General features: G+C 52.0%; 2 protein-coding genes across 2 annotated transcripts; both read right to left on the bottom strand.

Moving 5' to 3' along the window:
- Positions 1-312: 312 nt before the first annotated feature.
- Positions 313-12325, bottom strand: ASPBRDRAFT_663705 (histone acetyltransferase TRA1; the record flags this gene model as incomplete). The annotated part of the gene is made up of 4 exons (XM_067628708.1): positions 12207-12325; positions 11930-12087; positions 1048-11856; positions 313-996 (listed from the first exon to the last, which is right to left on the bottom strand). The coding sequence occupies exons 1-4, from the start codon at positions 12298-12300 to the stop codon at positions 313-315; spliced, it is 11745 nt and encodes a 3914-aa protein (XP_067483077.1). The 5' UTR covers positions 12301-12325.
- Positions 12326-13627: 1302 nt separating this feature from the next.
- ASPBRDRAFT_115383 (protein phosphatase 2A regulatory subunit RTS1) lies at positions 13628-16081 on the bottom strand (the record flags this gene model as incomplete). The annotated part of the gene is made up of 7 exons (XM_067616894.1): positions 13628-13985; positions 14040-14167; positions 14226-14396; positions 14454-14807; positions 14871-15470; positions 15585-15920; positions 16058-16081. The coding sequence occupies 7 exons, from the start codon at positions 16079-16081 to the stop codon at positions 13628-13630; spliced, it is 1971 nt and encodes a 656-aa protein (XP_067483076.1).
- Between the last annotated feature and the right edge of the window lie 1521 nt (positions 16082-17602).

Here is a 17602-nt window from a genome sequence, read left to right as displayed (position 1 = left end):
TACTTGACCGCTGGGTATGGATGGGTTTGGCGTTCGGCTCATGAGCATGGAGTTTTCTGTTACTATACGGGCATTATTCTTATCTAGGACATGGTATATTTAAACTGAACATGTTGATTGATTAAATAATTGTGATACACCAACAATGCATAAACGCGTCAAACAAATAGATACGCAAGAAGATCCCTGTTTTGCCCCGAAGCGCCACGCTAGAATGAAACCACTGGCTGGAAATCCCATAAGCCCTCAGCCCAAACGAAACGCCAAGAGAACACAGACAAGGCAAACAGATAGAAGAAACAGCGACCAGTTCTACAGATACGGCATCCAGAGAGCATCGCAGGCAGCGAGATGCTGCGGGTTCACGGCCTTGGAGATCAAATCGATCGTAGTTTGGTTGGCTGGCAGGTTACCCTCAGGAGGACTGGCAAGGCTGACGGCCCGGTTGACGATGACATCGCTGTTGTTGTACACGAGATCGCGGAGCTGCGGCGGCCCCAGAGGTGCACGATGCTGAGCCGTGGCCCAGAACATCATCTCGTCCCGGACGAAGATACTGAGCTGCTGCTCAAGCTCGTGTCGGGGTTCCGTGAGACAGCGTGCAATGGCCATCAATGCGCACGCAAACAGCCCCTCCGTAGCAATCGGTCCCAGCAGCGTCTGGATGTTGGGGGTGAAGCGGAACGGCACTTGTTCGGGGTTGTAGAAGAATGCCTTCGTTGGGTTGATGGTGGGGATCAGCTCCGAGCCCCAAATGTCACCCGTCAACCTCGAGACCAGAATCTTGTTGGGATACCGGTTGCCCATGTGCATCACGTAGGTCATAAAGGCAATAGCCGCATATTGGTAAGCAAATTGCCGCCGGAAGAGCCAGAAGTCCGAAAAGTTCGGGTACATGCGCTGGAAGTAGTCCAATACAACCGTGCTGGGTACCCACTTCTCCTGAATGGCAGTGAGCATCTCAGTACGCAGGACCTGCTGCTGGTCGTTGGTGCGCTGGGAGAAGTCAGTGTGGTTCGTTTGCATGGCTAAGTCGGGATCACTTACGTTCTGTTTCGTTTCTGCCAGGGACCTCATCTTGTCCATAGTGAACATGACAGGCTCATCCTTGTTGATGCCCACACGTCGGCAGTAGTCCTCGTAGATGCCTTGCATGGAGATGTAGGACGGGTCATCCCGAACCAGGCGGATGTGAGGCGCCAGTGGAACCATGAGCGGGAGATGGAAGTACAAGTTGCGACGCCGACTCTCCTTGCGCTTGCCCAGAAGTCCGTTGAAAATACGGAACAGCTGCAGAATCCGCTCCTCTCGTCTGCAGTGCCGGGCTGCTGGATGCTGGACTGCAAACGGATGCACACTACCATCGTGGCCGCGGATCTTCAGGCGACGGTGGCAGACGCCGATACCGCGCACCAGATCAATGTCTGGAAGGAAGCGGTCGATCCTAACAAAGTCTTGGTTCTTGTCCTTGTGCAGGAGGTACTGGCCTGGCACCTCTACTTCGTCGAACTTGAGGAAGCGGAACTCGCTGAGATGAGGCGAATAAGTCTCCAAGAATTGAGATTGGGGTCGGCGGTCGAGCTTCTCTTCAAACTTGTCACGCCAACGACGCAGCTTCTGGATGTACTCGTACATCGTTGGCTTCTTGACCACAAAGTCCGCCTCGAAGGACTTGCGGATGTGGGCAGGGAGAATGGTCTCGGCAAACCGCGTGATGTTCGCTTCTGTTGCAGGGGGCAGCTTGAAATCCTGCGCATAAGAGCCCGGCATCCGGCCCACGTAAGCCAGTCCGTCGTTCAACAGAGCAACAATGAGACGATAGGCATCCTCGTCAGGGGGACACTTGAAGTTCTTGTGGATTTGATCCACCATGGTCTCCATCGACAGCGCCAGCAGGGGGAAAGCAGTCTTAAGACCTGACATGATCTCATCAGAGTACTCCCACGGCTTCTTGAGCGGCTCCTTCTCAGGTTCCGCGCCAGCAGCATTCTGATTTTGCTGCGGCACTCCATTTTGTCCGGGAACCTGCAGGTGGCCTTGTTGCTGGCCTTGTTGCTGTTGAACCTGAGGCTGTCCTTGATTGGGCACTTGCCCTTGAACAGGGGCTTGACCTTGGGCCTGAGGTTGAGCTTGAGCTTGAGGCTGACCTTGGGCTTGAGGTTGTCCTTGAACTTGGCCTTGAACAGGAGTCTGTTGTGGCTGGTTCTGGTTGTTAACCTGGCCTGCATTCGGCATCTGGCCTTGCGCTTGCGCTTGTGGTTGTGGCTGTGCCTGGTTCTGCGCAGGTTGCTGACCACTTGGGGCCTGCGGGGGAGTCGAAGTCGGAGCAGTGGGGTTGGCTGTCTGGGCGTTTTGAAGAGGAGAGGCATTCGCAACTCCCGGCGAAGGCTTGGGCCGTGGTGAAGCCTGTTGCTGCTGCTGTTGTTGTCTGACACGGTTGAGCTTCTCCTGCTTCTGGTCGTGTTGCTTCTTGATGTTAAGCATATCCTCCCTGTTCGTACGGAGCAGGAAGAACAAGGCTTGTGGGAACAACTTAGCAATCTTGACCAGAACAGCCTTGCATAGACGAGCTTCGCGGTGCGACAAGCTTGTAAGTAGCTGCGGAATGAATGTGATCCAATACCAAACTGGAGTATCGCCCTTGAAACTCTCGAAGGCACGCGCAATCTGTCCCTCTTCATTGTCTAGGCTGAGAAGCCAGAGGATGCGACTAAGCAGCTTCCTCGACTTGGCATTCTTGTATAGACCAGCAGCCTCTAGGTAGCAGCTGACAGCATTGCTGGCAAGCTCATAGTCCGAGGGGTCAGACTTGAAACGTTGATCGCTGTACTGTCCCCACTCCGACCAGGCTTTGGCAAGTCTCAGCTCATAATAGAGAGCCACACCATATGCCTCATTCGCCTCATTGACATGGTTCAGCTTGGCAAGGAACATTCCCTTGAGGGTATAGAACTCTGCCTTTTGTTGAGCACCGAAGTAGTTCAGATTCGTGTTGTTGATGACGTCCAACCCACTATTCAGCTCTTTGGGGTTCTGATAGTGGCACTTGGCCTGTTCTCTGAGCTTCAAGAAAGCTTCTTGAATCTCAATGTTCGGCAGAGTGTAAATACGGCTGAGCTGGTTGATGCAGACTTCAGGCATTTGATGCTTGCGAGCAACGTGAGCAAAACGGTTGATGATCCATGCTGTCTCGTGGTATCCACGGTAAGCATACGAATTGCTCGCCACGTTGTTCGTCTGCGGAGGCAAAAGGCTAAGATATGTCGCATTAATAAGCTGGAAGATGTGCTGCCGCCATGTAACAAGGTCCTGCCAAGCATTGATATCGTCCCAGAGGTTAGGCAGACGGTCTCTCCATGTACCCAAGAGGAGCTTCAACTCGGCAGACTTGGTATCAAGGTTACGCTCATTAGTCTGCGATAGACTGGCGCAGATATGGCTTGCATCATGAAGCTCGACGAGCAGCTGGAAATGCTGCAGAATCGGGATATGGGCGTTCGTGATCCTCTTCGGCAGCTGAAGCCACTTCCTAATTGACAGCTGGATAGATTCATCGCACACACCGTTGAACTCCTGGATGTTCTCCTTCTTGATGTGGAATTGAAGTAGCGCCATAAACGCCTGGAAGAAGGTGCGTCTTGGAGTCGGCGCATCAGAAACGGACTTAATAAGAGACTCAAGCTGCTCCCTACTACTCTCGCTCTGCCAGTTCTCGATGTTCCGCCAAGCCGATTCCAAGAGAAGGTCGTTCAGATTCTCATGCTTCGCGAAGTCACTGAGGATCTCCCATTGCTGCAACTTCTGTGCGCAAATGAGCCAGTGGTCTTCCCAGAGATAGTATTCTCCCTGGGAGAATGGCATTGCACCCGAACGAGCCTTTATCTGGGCGTTTTCGTAGAGCTGTTGAGCCTTGTCCCACATGCCCTGTTGCTCATAAGAGAGAGCAGCGTTGGTCTCCACAAACTTACAACGGCGCCGCCATGTGCCATAGAAGAAATCGTCTTCTTGCAGCCCTGCGTATACTTCTACCAAGGCATCGAGGTTGCTTTCACGGACAGTAGGAGTATCGATGATAGGGCTGATGGCAGTCTCCTCAAGGTACGTGGCAGCAGTATACCAAGCATCATAAGTTCGACTGAGATACTTCATCACATGTGGCGGGATCTTGAAACGTGGCTTAGCGCGCACCACACCTTCAAGGAGAGCTTGGACGACATTAGGTCTCTTGTCAAGTTGTCGTTGATGATACTCGCGCGTGATTAGAGTCACCATTCCCTTCTCCAAATCGATGCGGTCCTCCTTAGACAAAGTGGACCATAAGATAGGGAATAAAGTCGTCCAGAGCTTATAAGACACGGCAGGGTCGGTGTGTTGGAGTTGACACAGAGGCTCAATCAGATCGCGAGCTTTAACGTCACCGATTTCACTGATGAATCGCTTGCGTTCGGAGACGAAAGCTTCCAGCTGAATGTCCACCATAACATCTGCCTTCCTTGCATCTTTGTCGGCATTGCCATAGAGGAAAGACACGGGGTAAACGGTGAAATCATCTGGATGCAACCTTGCCGAGGAGCCCATATCCACGCAGCCCAGGACCAAGTGAGATGCCTGGGCCAGCCAGAACGAGTCCGCCAGCGTGTCCCAATTTTGACAGGTCAACACGTAGCTGAGACGAGAGCTGGCTAAGCGGGTCAAACTGCGATCGAAGATGGTCATGAAGCGATTCCGCATCTCGACATCCTGTGCCCTGGTTCCGATCAAGAAGGCGTGCTCGAGTCGAACAGTCAATTCGGTCCGAGTGATCTTAGAATCCTCGTATATCCTAATGACAAGATCGAGGAACTTCTTCAGCATGGTTTGGTCTTGCCGCGACTCAAAAAGAAGCATCTTATGCAAGACAGCGGTCTTCTCCTTCAGAGTAGGCCATGACTCGGTCGAATGGAAAATCCAAGCCTCGACCATACCCAGCACCTTGCTGCAGAGCTTAATGTTCTGGGAACGTTCAACCAACTGGGCTAAGACGCTCAGGAATGGACGCCTCTGCTCTCCAAGGTGAGACATGCGCACTGATATAAGCTCAATGGTCTTGAAGATCAGATCCACACCGAGCTCGAATTCCTGCTGGTCTGGAACCCCTTCTGGAGGCTTAGTTCCCGGAGGCAACGCTGCTTGATTAGCGGTGGAGGCTGCAACATGCTCCTTGGCCAGTTTCTGTGAGAAGGCTTTCATGACCTGGGGGATGTGCGTGTCCATCTCAGCCGGCTTGTTCTTTGACAGAGTCCAGAGTACATTAAGGCTAGAGACATAATTGCTGGCCGAGAGTGTCTCGGTTGCAATGGCAGACAGGTAGGTGACGAATTCAGACGGCGAGTTCTCGACATCCATAGCATCCTCCTCCTCCGGCTGATCATCCGGAAGAGCATTCAGAACCCTTCTGATAGGGGGCAAGAGCTTGGGAGTGATATCCACGTCGTCTTCTACGCCATGAAGGCAGTCCTGAATTTCCGGGTTGTCCGAGCGCAAGGGCTTTTCGAAAAGCTTCTGAATGAGGGGCAGACGAGCCATGATCCAGTCATCCGGCTTACAAGCCAGGAGCACTCGTATGACCTGCAAAGTATTGACCATACTCGTAACATGCTTCTCGTCAGGCTTGTCCGCCTTTTCACCCGCGAGGATTGGTTCAGTAACCTTCTGATAGAGCTCAATGTCTAAGTCCGCCCAGTGCTCTTCAGACAAAAGATTCCTCAGCAAATGTACAGCCTTCTTCACCATATCACCCGTAGGCACAGGCTGCTGAGCCTTGATTCCCGGAAGCTCACGGATTCGCGATGCAGGAACTGGATACCTCTCTGCAATGGTCGTGATGAAGGATATAAGATACTTCGTCAAAGCGGCACGCAGATCGGGGGGAATGACATATTCTCGATCTCGAGAGGACCCAGGTGCAGGCGAAGGGGATGCAGTACTTTGAGCCTCCTCCAATTTGCGCTTCTTAACATTGGGGGAATCATGGACACCGTTTGGCATCGCAGTAGGGCTAGCTTTAACGCGCTTTTCCTCCCAGTGCCAAATGAGACTAACAAGGTTGAGTGCCAATTTCTTGCTTTCGTTCGAAGAGCTCATAGGTGAAGCGATCTTGATCAGAGATGGAACAATAAGAGGAACGAAATGTTCCCTTGAGTCGTAGAAGAGATCCGGCTGCCGCACGAGGAATTGGAAGATGCACATGACCTGCTGCAAGTTCGCGGTCTCCTCCGCCAGAATGCGTCGAGGCCACTTCGCCCAAATTGGGTACCGCGGATCATGTACCTGTGTATTTTGGTTTGCCATGAAGGTCCTATTCGGCAGGACAGGTGCAAGAACATCAAGAGCCTGGGTCACAAGGGCCTTACCCTCGTTCTGGTGAGCCCTCAGTAGAGCCACGTAGACTTGCACGACAATCTTGAAAGGAGTCTCATAATGCGCAATGAAGTAGCTAATGAGAACGTAGGCGCCGTACTTGTTGATGACGTCTTCCAGTCGGATATAGTTCCAAGCGAACTTGATGATGTCCTTGCGCGATTCCTGTACGGTCTGGGAATGATATTTGATCAACAAGGCAGACAGCTGGAGGAGTTCCATGCGCGAGTGGTCCACACCAGCCTGGTTCGACTCATCGCTCAGATCGGCCAATTGAGGCTTCCACAAACGGCTCTGGATGAATTCTGTCATACTCTTATCCATCAGCTTGGGACTATTGGCCGGGCTGTTCCATGTAGTCTGGACGTCCATGGCGAAGATGGGGTTGACTAGATGGCGGAAGGCATATGTTTTCATCTTCTGGGAGCAGGTGCGCTGGCTGTAGAGGTCGAGGCACCGCATGATCACAGAACGACGGTAATCGATAGACTCATTCGTGATGATGTGACGGTAAATGAATTTCGGGAATGCCAGCGTACGCTTCAGTTCTTCGGCAGACAGCCCGTCCATAACCTCGAACAGGAAATCCAGATCCTGCACCGACTCCGTCAAGTAGTTGGTGAAGATATCCATCAGCTGGTCCTCAGCTTGTTCGACTCTCAGCCGCTCGTTTGCCGGTAGCTTGTCATTCCGAAGCTTTTTCTCCAGATCGCGTCCCGAGTTCAATAGCTTGACTCTCAAATCCGTCTGCGAAACCAACCAGCGCTTGGTAGATTCATGCATACAGATAGAGTGGGCCACATAAATACCGTTGATTGCAGCAGTGTTCTTGCCATCCGTCGTCTCTTGTCCGAAAGCAGCGTTCACAAAGCTATCGGTGTCCGCAACTACCGCAGAGCGAAGTGCCTCACTTTCTGGGTCTGCTAAGACCTGACCGAAGAATCGTCCAAACCGCTCGTCTTTGAAGCGGTTCTGGAAGAAGGTTAAGCTATCCTTAGGATACCGATTCAAGTACTTGACCAACGGCTTCCTGAAAGGACTGTTAGACGTCCGGCGGAGCTTGTCTTCGAGATCCAACACCTTGTTCACCAGATGCTCCATGAAAGAAGTGGCAGCCGGGGGAAGTAGATGAAAGATGTTGAAGATGGCGGCCACAATCTTCATCGGAGGGCTTTGCTCAACAAGACTGAAAGACACTTTCTGCAGAATTGCATCATCTGCAATGACTTTCATGTGGTCCAAAAGGCGAGCTCCGATCTCGACCTTGAAGTAATTGGTGAGCAATGTCAGCAACCGCGCAAGTCCGTCGAGTCCTGCGACGCTCAAACGCTTGGGATCCTGCAAGTTCATCAGGATAGGACGAAGACCGTTCTGAAGCAGATCTTTCGGCAACTTGTTGGTCTGCGTAAGGACGTCGCGAAGACCCGCATTGGCAGCCTCAATAACATCAGGAGATCGTGAATAGAGTGACTTGAAGAACACAGATATGATGCGTGCGCGGCTCGTATTCTGGGGGGTGTTACCGAACTCCTGGAAGCTCATTGCCATAGACAGGAGACGAAGGCACGCGACACGCAAGTTGACAATCATTTCTGCATTCTTGAACTCGTTCGGCTTGGAGGCGAGAGACTCATCATCGGCATCAGCCAAGGCAAGTGACTCCAACATTAACCGGTTGAGTGGATCATTAAAGGTCACAATATTATTATGCAAGCTCAGACAGTATGTGATGGCATCGATAAATCCGATCTGGGTGGGGAATGGAAGCGCTCGGAGCGGCTTGTTGAAGATGGACTGCAAAAGGCGTTCCTTCACAGGGAGAATGAGCTCATGTACCTGACAACCCAGGACTTCAGCAATAGTCGAGAAGCTCCGACGCGAAGCCTCCCGGACCTGCTTATTCATGTGGGAGAGCTCGTAGACAAAGTGCCCGCACAGAGAGTACATGCGGCTCTTCTCGTTCTTCAAATCGTCAAGTGAGAGACTCTTACAGCACCGGCGGAGGATCAGATCCAGCGTCTCCTGCGCCCTGATTCGCGTGCTGGCTGGTAGGTCAGACGGTGTATCCTTGATGACATACATCAAAGCTCTAACGAACTCGACCTGCTTGTCCAGGAGCCAGGAATCGCCCAGGTCCAGCTTCGTCGCGAAGATGTGGATACCAAGACTCCCCCCAGCCTTAGTAAACCACTCCTCGCTATGGCAACTGTGGCAAAACACGCGACCCAGATGTTGGAAGAAGGGAAGCTTTGAGACTCGGTCAGGTGTTCCGAAGATGATAGCGGCCGCATCCTTCATGACCTGCATTGCTGCCTGAGCACCATCACGGACAGAAGCATTGTCCGATGACAGGGACTCTACCAAAGCTTCGGCTAGAACTCGGGAGTCGAGATACACCGGCCCTTCGCCATTATTGACATCGAAAGGCCTGCGAGTGTGCCTAGCTTGGGCAAGAGCGCGTCCGACTTCCACAACAGCAAAGTGTTTGCATACGTCGGCCACAAAGGCGGTTGCAGTCTGCTCAAGCTCCGGGATAGTCGTCGCGAAGATACAAGCTTTGATGAGTTTCTTCAACGAACCCTCCTGTGTGAGCTTCTTCGTGATCGAGCTGGATCGCTCAGATTTCTCGAGGATGTCTGGCATTGCAGTGGTCTTGCTCTCGAAAAGATCATTTGCATGCAAACGAATGAGGGAAGCCAAGTCCTCCGGGACACTCTCATATCCAATGTACAGCTTGAGCTGAGATGAAAGCATCCGGAACGCCTGCTGCTTATAGTAGCTGTCCGATGCCTTGGCTGTGGGCGTCTTGGGAACCTCCATCAACTTTCCAATGGCCAAATCAACGCCAATCTCGACAGGGAAAGGACGCTTCTCGCTGGGTCCAATAAGCTTGATGTCGACACTCGGCGTGTCATCCGCAAATTGTTCGAAGGTGAGGTCAGGAGGGTGGTTTAGGAACTTCCTATTACGGCCACCAAGCTTTCCGAGTATCCTCATGGTTGTATGCGCGTGGAAATGATTGTAGGGATGGGGCCGCAAATGGTCCCACAAAGCCGTCATCAACTCGTCCATAATGGGTGCCATGATCGGATCCAGGTAGTCGGCAGTGAGGTTGTCGACACATAGTTCGAGGGTCCGAAGACCCTGTCCCACGAGGTCCGAATCTGCACGCAACGCTACCACAATTGGACGCATAAGGTAGCTCAAATGTGGTAGCAGATGACTCAAGCGAGCAGGAACTGTAAGTGTAAGCTCGACGTAGAGGTCGCGCTCTTGCGGTTTGCGGGCAGCGAGTAGCAGGTTATTAAATGTCTCCAGAAGCATCTCCAGCAGCGGCAGAATTTCCTTGTAAAGGAGTTCGAACCGGCCACCACCAATGCTACGGAAGAGGGAGCGCAGCAAGAGGAAATAGTTCATTGGCTCCTCAGCAGTGACCGAGAGCTCTATGCATTTGGTGACGATCTTGGTGACATGAGGGTGCAGTACCTGCTCGTTCTGAACAGAGAACAGTGTCACGGCCATGAACGAGAGCTTGAACATCCTCAACAGGATCTTTGCTTTCGTCATGTCGGAAGTACCCACTTCGTGGATCCGGTCCATAAGGTACTGCAACACCATTCCAGAGAATGCCGGGGAAGTGGCCTCGCTAGCCAAGAAGAACTGGGGGAGGTGAAGGAGGGCGCCGTGTTCGAACATGAGCTCGTGGAGGTAGGGTATCTCAGAGTGGAAGACTTCATGGAAGGTGGCCGTATCAATACAGTGGAACACGGTTCCGAAGCTCTCCAGGAGCTCCTTTTCTTCGCGTGACATGGGTGCGGTGTATTGACCAGCAAGGAAATCAAATGGCGAGGAGTAGTGAACTTCCGGAGGTGACTGGTCCACCCCGTAGTACTTGAAGACTCGGGCTCCTTCGTGGAATAACTTCTTGATAACCCGCACTTCCTCAGCATTGTAGCCATACGAGACCTCGGACCAGTTGATGGGGACACTGTTCGGATCGATTTGGATGTGATCGGGGTTGCAGTTCTTGAGCTGGTGGAAGATGTTCTTCAGACCATTGATTAGGTTCTTGAAAAGGAAGATGTTGTCCGAGACCGGATCACCACCGCGATCACGAGGATTAGAGGTCTTGATGGGAGATGCCGAGAAGATATCGATCTCATCCCAATCAGGTGGATGCTCCTTCTCCGCAAGATACCTCTCGGAAGCCGGCTCGAGATCCTTCTTTGTGGCCTTGTATGCCTTGGAAACCTTGACCGCGTTATCGAACTGGTAGTTCATCGACGCGAACTTGTCACCAATGGCATCTAAGATCATGATCAAGAAGTAGCGGCCTTCCCGTTTGTCCTCCAGCCTAGATATCCTCTCTGCCATATTGAGAAGGAGCTTGGCACTCATTGTCTGAAAGCTTGTTCCGGGGAAATCATCATGGAGGTTCTTGGTGTACACTTCCACAGTTCGACGGATTTGATCACGCGTCAAGTGGTCGCGGACGTGATGTATGAGGTCGGCAAGCATACTGTAGGCTAGGGGTCGCATAGTCTCATAGACAGTGAGTCCATCGCCAATAAGCGTCCTTTCATCAAGAAGCTCGTCAATCTTCTCAAGGAATATCTTTCGGTAATTAAAGTTTATTATGTGGCGGATGGCCACCAGGAGCTCCTTCCTCGCGCTGGACTTTTCACGGGGACAATCTTGAAGGAGACGCACAACGACTGAGGGGAGAGTGGGGAGAAAATCCTGCAGCTGTTGTGCATACATACGAAGCAAATAGGCCAAAAAGCTCATTGTCTTCACTTGCGCTGTTATGAACTCACCGAAAGCAGCTCTGTTCTTGATTTCTTTGCATACGCCCGTGAATATCGTCCCTTGGGCTGCGGCATCTGCGTGTGCCTTCTCCTGCGGTTTCGCTTGGAGAAGAAGAATACTCTTGATCAGCGGCACAAAGAGCTTCACATTTGCCGCGACGGACGCGCGGTGGGTTTGGAAGATGGACACCACGATGATTGGACACTCGGCGAGGACCTTGAACGACTGCATTCCCTTGAGTAACACATTGTTGGCTTGTTGTTGCTGATCTGGCGCGAGATCTGATACCGACGTCGCGGGGGAGCTAGGTCGAGGCGATTGAAAAGTCTGAGCCGTCGCACTTGGTGTTGAGGGCATTCCAGAAGGGGTGGCTTGACTGGGGGTATCGAAGGTATCGCGGACCACCTGCTCCATCATCTGGAACATCTCCTGAATGAGCGCGAGGAAAGGTTGTACGCGCGCCGCTGTCGCCTTGGCTTGATTGCGCTCGAGATCCATGATCGTCTTCATGCACAGAACAGCGTTTTCCTCGTTTTCAATCCGTACCAAATCCATCAGCAGGTCGACCATGTCGGCGGCATAGGGTTCGACGTCCGGCGACGCCATTGGCAATCGATGTAGCGTCTCGAGGATACAATTCCGTAATTTCTGGCGATTTAACCTATGTATGAGCCTCCATTCCTCAAGCAGGAACCTGAACCGGTCACAATCACTAACTCACCTGATCGAAGGACATGTTCGTGAAGACGGGCTCGCCCTTCAGGATGTTCTTGAACACCGGCCATAGCTTCGACAAGAAGATTGGGTAGCTTGCGCCAGAGCATAATGGTTCAATACTATCCCGTAATTCGACAGCAACATTCGCTCTGATTTTAATATCTATGTGCGAAAAGAAACCGTCAGCTCAATGCTCGCAGCGAAACAACATAGGACCTGAGAGTCCAATCCACAGCTGAAGCTCCTATCCCAAGTCTGAACAAGCAAGGACCGAGACGCACCAATCTTGTCGTCGCCCAGCTTGGTGCTGTAGATATCAATGTTTCGCTCCGCGTTCCGCTCCATGTTGCCTCGGGGGGCCTCAGCGGAGGCCATGTTGAGAGATTGGGATTAATTAATCGCCAGGCCGCGAGGCCGGCCTGAATCTAGAAGCCGGCACAAGCTGCTCTTATGTCGAATTCATATGCGTGTTGGTGGTGGAGATCGTGGTGGTGGAGCTCTATCTCGAATGGCTCAGCGACGGAAGGCGCCTCATAAGATGTGGAAGAAGTATTGTGTCGAGTTCGTCAAGTCATTAATCGGACCCAGTCGGTTTGGGGCGTAGGGAACAGCGACCGGAGGAGGGAGAGGGGAGGTAAGGTAATATATAGCGAAAGATTAAAGGAGAGGGAGAGGAGGTCGAGAGTATCAAGCAAAGGATTAATGAGCGCAAACTACCAGCCTGCAAACCGACAGGAACAGAAAGCAGCGAGAGCAGACTGAAACGCGGGTATCGCAGAGACCCCGAACGAAACACTAGGCCGAATTAGGCAAAAACGGGACTTTGTTTCTCCTACCCGGTAAGCGCGCGTCTACAATGCTACGCTGCGGCTACCGAGCCTATCACGGATTACTGGCTCAGGGGTTCACTCGCAGGAGGCACGTGGTCAACAGGAACAACATTATGGAAGACCTAGTATACTCGCGTGGATGAATTCTTAGGAGGAAAAGGAATCTGGTTCACGGCCATGCCATAAATACTTCATGTTGTAATATCAAAAGGTTTGCCGACATCAACATCGACGGAGGGAAACGCCATTCGCACCCGTTTTCCAGACCCGAACACAGTTCTAATAGTCCAAACTCGATCGTCCGCTCCGATGCACGGGCAACCGAGCCACATGCTCGCGCAGACACAAGAATATTCAAGGCCATGTACACAGAGTAGTAGAAAGTTAAGAAAGAAAAGAAGAAGAAGGGGGGAAACATGAAGACGCGGATGAAAGGGGGAGAAGAGCACGAAGAAGGAAGTAACTGGCCGAACGTGGAACCAAATAGACACGAATACACTTCATCGCAGCTCGTAGTCGCTATGCCATCATAGAAGGAAAATCTAACGGAAGTATGTCCATCAAGCCAACCATTACTTGGTGGAGTTGCTTCGGGACAAGATCGATACGGTAACGCCAGCACCTGGCCGTCGTCGATCTACACGCGGTCGTATCTCACTGGCGCTACCACTTCGTCGCCTTCGAATATCATCAGAGGAGCCTCGGCGCCGTCTCTGGAGAAAAAAACGGACGTTTCAACGTTAGAATCACGCTTGCTGTACGATAAAATCGGCGGATTCTTAGCAAAGACGATGACGAAGCAAAGGTAGGGAAATTTTTCAATTCTTTTCGCCAAGTGCGACAAAGTCATGGGCAGAACATGACCACGCAAGCTACTCGGGGCATTCAGTACTTACCGAAGATGTCGTGCTTTCTCGGGGCCGGCGCTCGGTCGAGCTCGAGTCATCCAGCTTCAGGGAATGAAGACGTTTTTGACTGTCGAGCGCCACTTGGTCAATGTCATCTAAATGGACAGGGATCTCCGCAACTTGGCATTGCGGCGGCACAGCAACCCCATTCTTTCTGTCTTTGGCCCGTTCCAACACCTTCTCCCATCTCTGCTGTCTGCCGATTTCACGTTCTTCAGCGCTGTTCTGGCGTTCATTATACTCATGAGAGCATTCGTCGAAAAGCTGTGGGTTGATCTCCATAAACATCTTCATTGCGTTGTAAACCATGCTGTGGATTGTTCTGCAAGACAGTTAGCCGCTGCGGAAGGGATCACTCGGATTAACATCAACCTACCTGTTCCAGTGGCCCTTAGAATTCTCGTACAAAGGAGGGAACATGATCGGCAATATGATCTCCACGTTGTCGCTAACAAGGTTACAGAAGTATTCGTTGTTCCAGAAATAGAGCGCCCGTTCCGCGACCTTGATGAGCAATTAGCACTTCTGCACGGCGTCTTGCATCGACTTCAGGGTAACAAACCTGGAAATGCGGGCTGGCGACAGACTTCGCAAGCTGTTGGAACAGGGGCACCTGGACCTTGGCGAATTCGGCAGGGTCCATGACCTCGAAAATGTCTTCCACCTCGTTCAGGTACATAACCTCCTTCGTACTGTTTGTCTTGGGCCAGTAGCGCAGCAGACCAAGGACCACCTATTCCATAGTCAGTGACGTAAGCTACGATGAGGCAGGTTTGATGAGTGGTCTCACATCTTCCGTCAATGACGAGTCCTTCTCCAGGAACTGAACGATACAGTAGGCCAACTGCGGGTGGTACATGCTCAAGCTCTTCACTTTGTGTAGAGGTAACAGAACTCTTGTCAGGAACAGCTTGTGTTCTTCCTTCAGAGGAAGGGCAAAGCCGTTGATGATAGAACCCAAAATTTCCAACAGTTCTGCAATTCCATTGAATCGCTCGGTCTCATATGTGAACTGGAAGAAGACGTTGTTGATAGATCTCCGAATATATGATCGCAAGTTCAAGAACTTTCCGTAGATGCGATGCAAGGTGGTCTTGAGGAAGTCACGTTCACGGGGGTCTTCCGAGTCGAAAAGCTCCAGCAACTGCGGCACATTAGTTGCACGGTCCTACACTTACTCATCCTGCAGAACATGAATATAGCATACCTGAAGCACAAAGTGGTGATCGATGTATTGCTTGGCAATGTTGGTGTTGAAGTCCTGGCTCTCGATGAATCGCAAGAAGAACTCATACACAACCTGGATATGGGGCCATGCGACTTCCAACACGGGTTCGTCCTCCTCCGGGTCGAACGCCTCGCCTTGGGGAGTCACAGGGGGCGGAATCGGTCGGAAAAGATTCTTTGCGAACATCTCGACGACACGGGGATACATGGGTTCCGTGATGACCGAACGGTTGTTGGCGATGTAGTCTAGGAGCTCATGGAGCGCCAGTCTCTTAATCTCCTTGGACTTCATGTCGGCAGTGGGGTCATTGAAGTCGAAGATGATGTTGCATTGATCGATCTTCTGCATGAACAGCTCTTGGCGACGATTCGGGGGAACCTCGTGGAAGCCTTGCAGCTTTTCCAACTCTCTTTGGCGCTGATCGGAGATGTCGAATCGCGATGAATGCTGGCGCTTAGGGGTTCGGATTCCTTCGGACATATCCTTGGGTGTCGTCTGAAGGCGATCGAAGACGTGGGACTTCCGTGGGGGCGCGAGATCTCCGGGCATGGTCTCGGCGGCTCCCGGGGGAGGGACATGCTATACGAATGAAAGCCAGTGTCAGCGCCGATCAGAAGATCGATAGAAGCTACCACCGAGGCGGATTCGAAAGAACCACGGCATAGGCGCTTCGATAATGGAAGGAAGGCTTACCGGTGCGCTTGGACTGATGACCACGCTCGGAGCCATCTGCTGTCCCTGCTTCGTGGGCGTACCTGGTCCACCGTTATTCACGGGCTGACCAACCAAGCCTGCGCCCTGCGGGATATAGTACTGACCAGGATACATTCCCGCCTGCGAGCCATTGTCCGGCGACTTTCCTCGAGTATCATTCACGGATGTCGTAGACGAAGTCGGGGTGCCCTGATTAGGGGAAGAGGACTGCTGTCCGTGGTGGACTCCGAGGGCGGCATTGTTTTGGGACGAGTGGGAGGAATCTTTCTTCTTCGAGGATTTATTTGCGTCTTTTGCCCTCGACAACTGTTCATGCTGGGCAAATTAGCCTGCATCCCAGCAGTCTGGGGGGAAGAGAGCGAATCGGTCGGTGGACGAGAGCTGATCATCGGCAGAAGGGAGGCGGGGAACGGGCGTGTAGGGGGCAGCGGAAGTGGACAGGGAACACTCACCACTCTCTGTCTGAAGCCCTTCATTGTCACGACTAGTCGAACAGCCACATGTACTCGGTCTCGATCTCAGTGCCAGTGCAGCAAGATGCCGCACACTAGCAGGAGGGATGGGGAGTTGGTATAGCGCGGAGGAGGCAATTTCAGGAGAGCCACGTCGGGATTTATTTATGTCGGCCTGGAAATGACCACATGAGCATTTCCAACCACAACACCACCTAACATAGCGCTCGAATCGGGGATTGACGGGAGAGACACAAGGTCCAGGAACAAGGCTCGTGCCAAAAATCGCAAGGGCGGGAAATATACAAAATCAATAGGAAAAGAGATAGTAGAAGGGGAGTGGGAATGGTGGACACCAGCCAGCCAGCACGCAGCACCGGGGTGAGGCGGTAGGTAGGATGCCAAAAGAACCAGCGGATGATGGAAGGTGTAATCACACCAGAAAGGGGGGATTTTGATAAAGGGGAGGAAGAAAGAGAGAGGTGGATCAAAACAAGAACAGTTTCCCGAAGCGCGAGAGGAACAGGAAACTATAGCTGCAGGACTTACCTCAGAGGAAGTTCAGGTATCGGGGCGAATTGGGGGAGGAGTGGGAGTGGGAGGGAGGAGGATCTCTCAGACAGGCACGCTTCACTGTTTGGCGCGAACGGGAGCGGTATAGGGAGCAGCCAGTCAGTCGTCAGTCGGTCTGGTCTGCTGGAGTTCGATCGTCTTTCCGTGTCGCTTAGCGGCTGTCGGGAAGCGGGGTGCAAATGAATGAGCCCCGGGGGATGAAGAAGAAGAAGCAGAGAGAAGCAGGAATAAGTCGATGAACCACGGTCGCAGTTGGCAAGAGGAATCAAAAGAAAGAAGTAGATCAGATTTTCTATCGTCAGCGCGCGTTCAACAGGTAAAGAAAGCACGAGAAACCAGCCCAGTCGAGCAGTCTGAGAATTGTAAGGGATTAATTGATCGATAGCAGTTTAGTGAGAGTATCAAGGTCGGGGAGGGGGCCGCAACTTTGAGGAGCGGACACACTCTCTCTCAGGCAGCCTGTGGCTAACCAACTAACTACTAGTAGTACTTAGTAGTTAGAAGAGCGCTCGGACGTTGTCTTCTTAGTGGTTGCAGGACAAGTCGTGGGCCTGATTGGGTCCGTTTGGCAAACTACCTTTTTTACCTGCCGACCACCAGCACGATGTGAATCGGGAATCAACCGGTTTTTAGAGGTCCAGATGAAATCAGATTGGGGGGGTTGCCGCCTCAGCATTACGAAATATATATACTTAGACCATCTACTACTCTCCTACCTTCCGGAGGGCGTTCATGTTGGACTGTCTCCAAGTGCAACTACAGGCAAGGGGTTAGACAAGACAGCGCATTCCCCCCGAGTAAGAAAACTCGTATGAAAAATTAAAAAAAGAAAAGCAAGCAACTGCATCTTCTTATTAGAGGAAGAAAAAAAGAAGTAGCACACCCACCCATCATCCAGCCTCTCAGCATGTCTCAGTCGCGGCTTTTTTACCTTCCCTCCCATCTGATTTTTTGACGGGGGATCCGGATGGT

The sequence above is a fragment of the Aspergillus brasiliensis genome, assembly GCF_001889945.1.
Source record: "Aspergillus brasiliensis CBS 101740 unplaced genomic scaffold ASPBRscaffold_2, whole genome shotgun sequence".
NCBI lineage: Eukaryota > Fungi > Ascomycota > Eurotiomycetes > Eurotiales > Aspergillaceae > Aspergillus > Aspergillus brasiliensis.
This window is presented reverse-complemented; position numbering and strand designations above follow the sequence as displayed.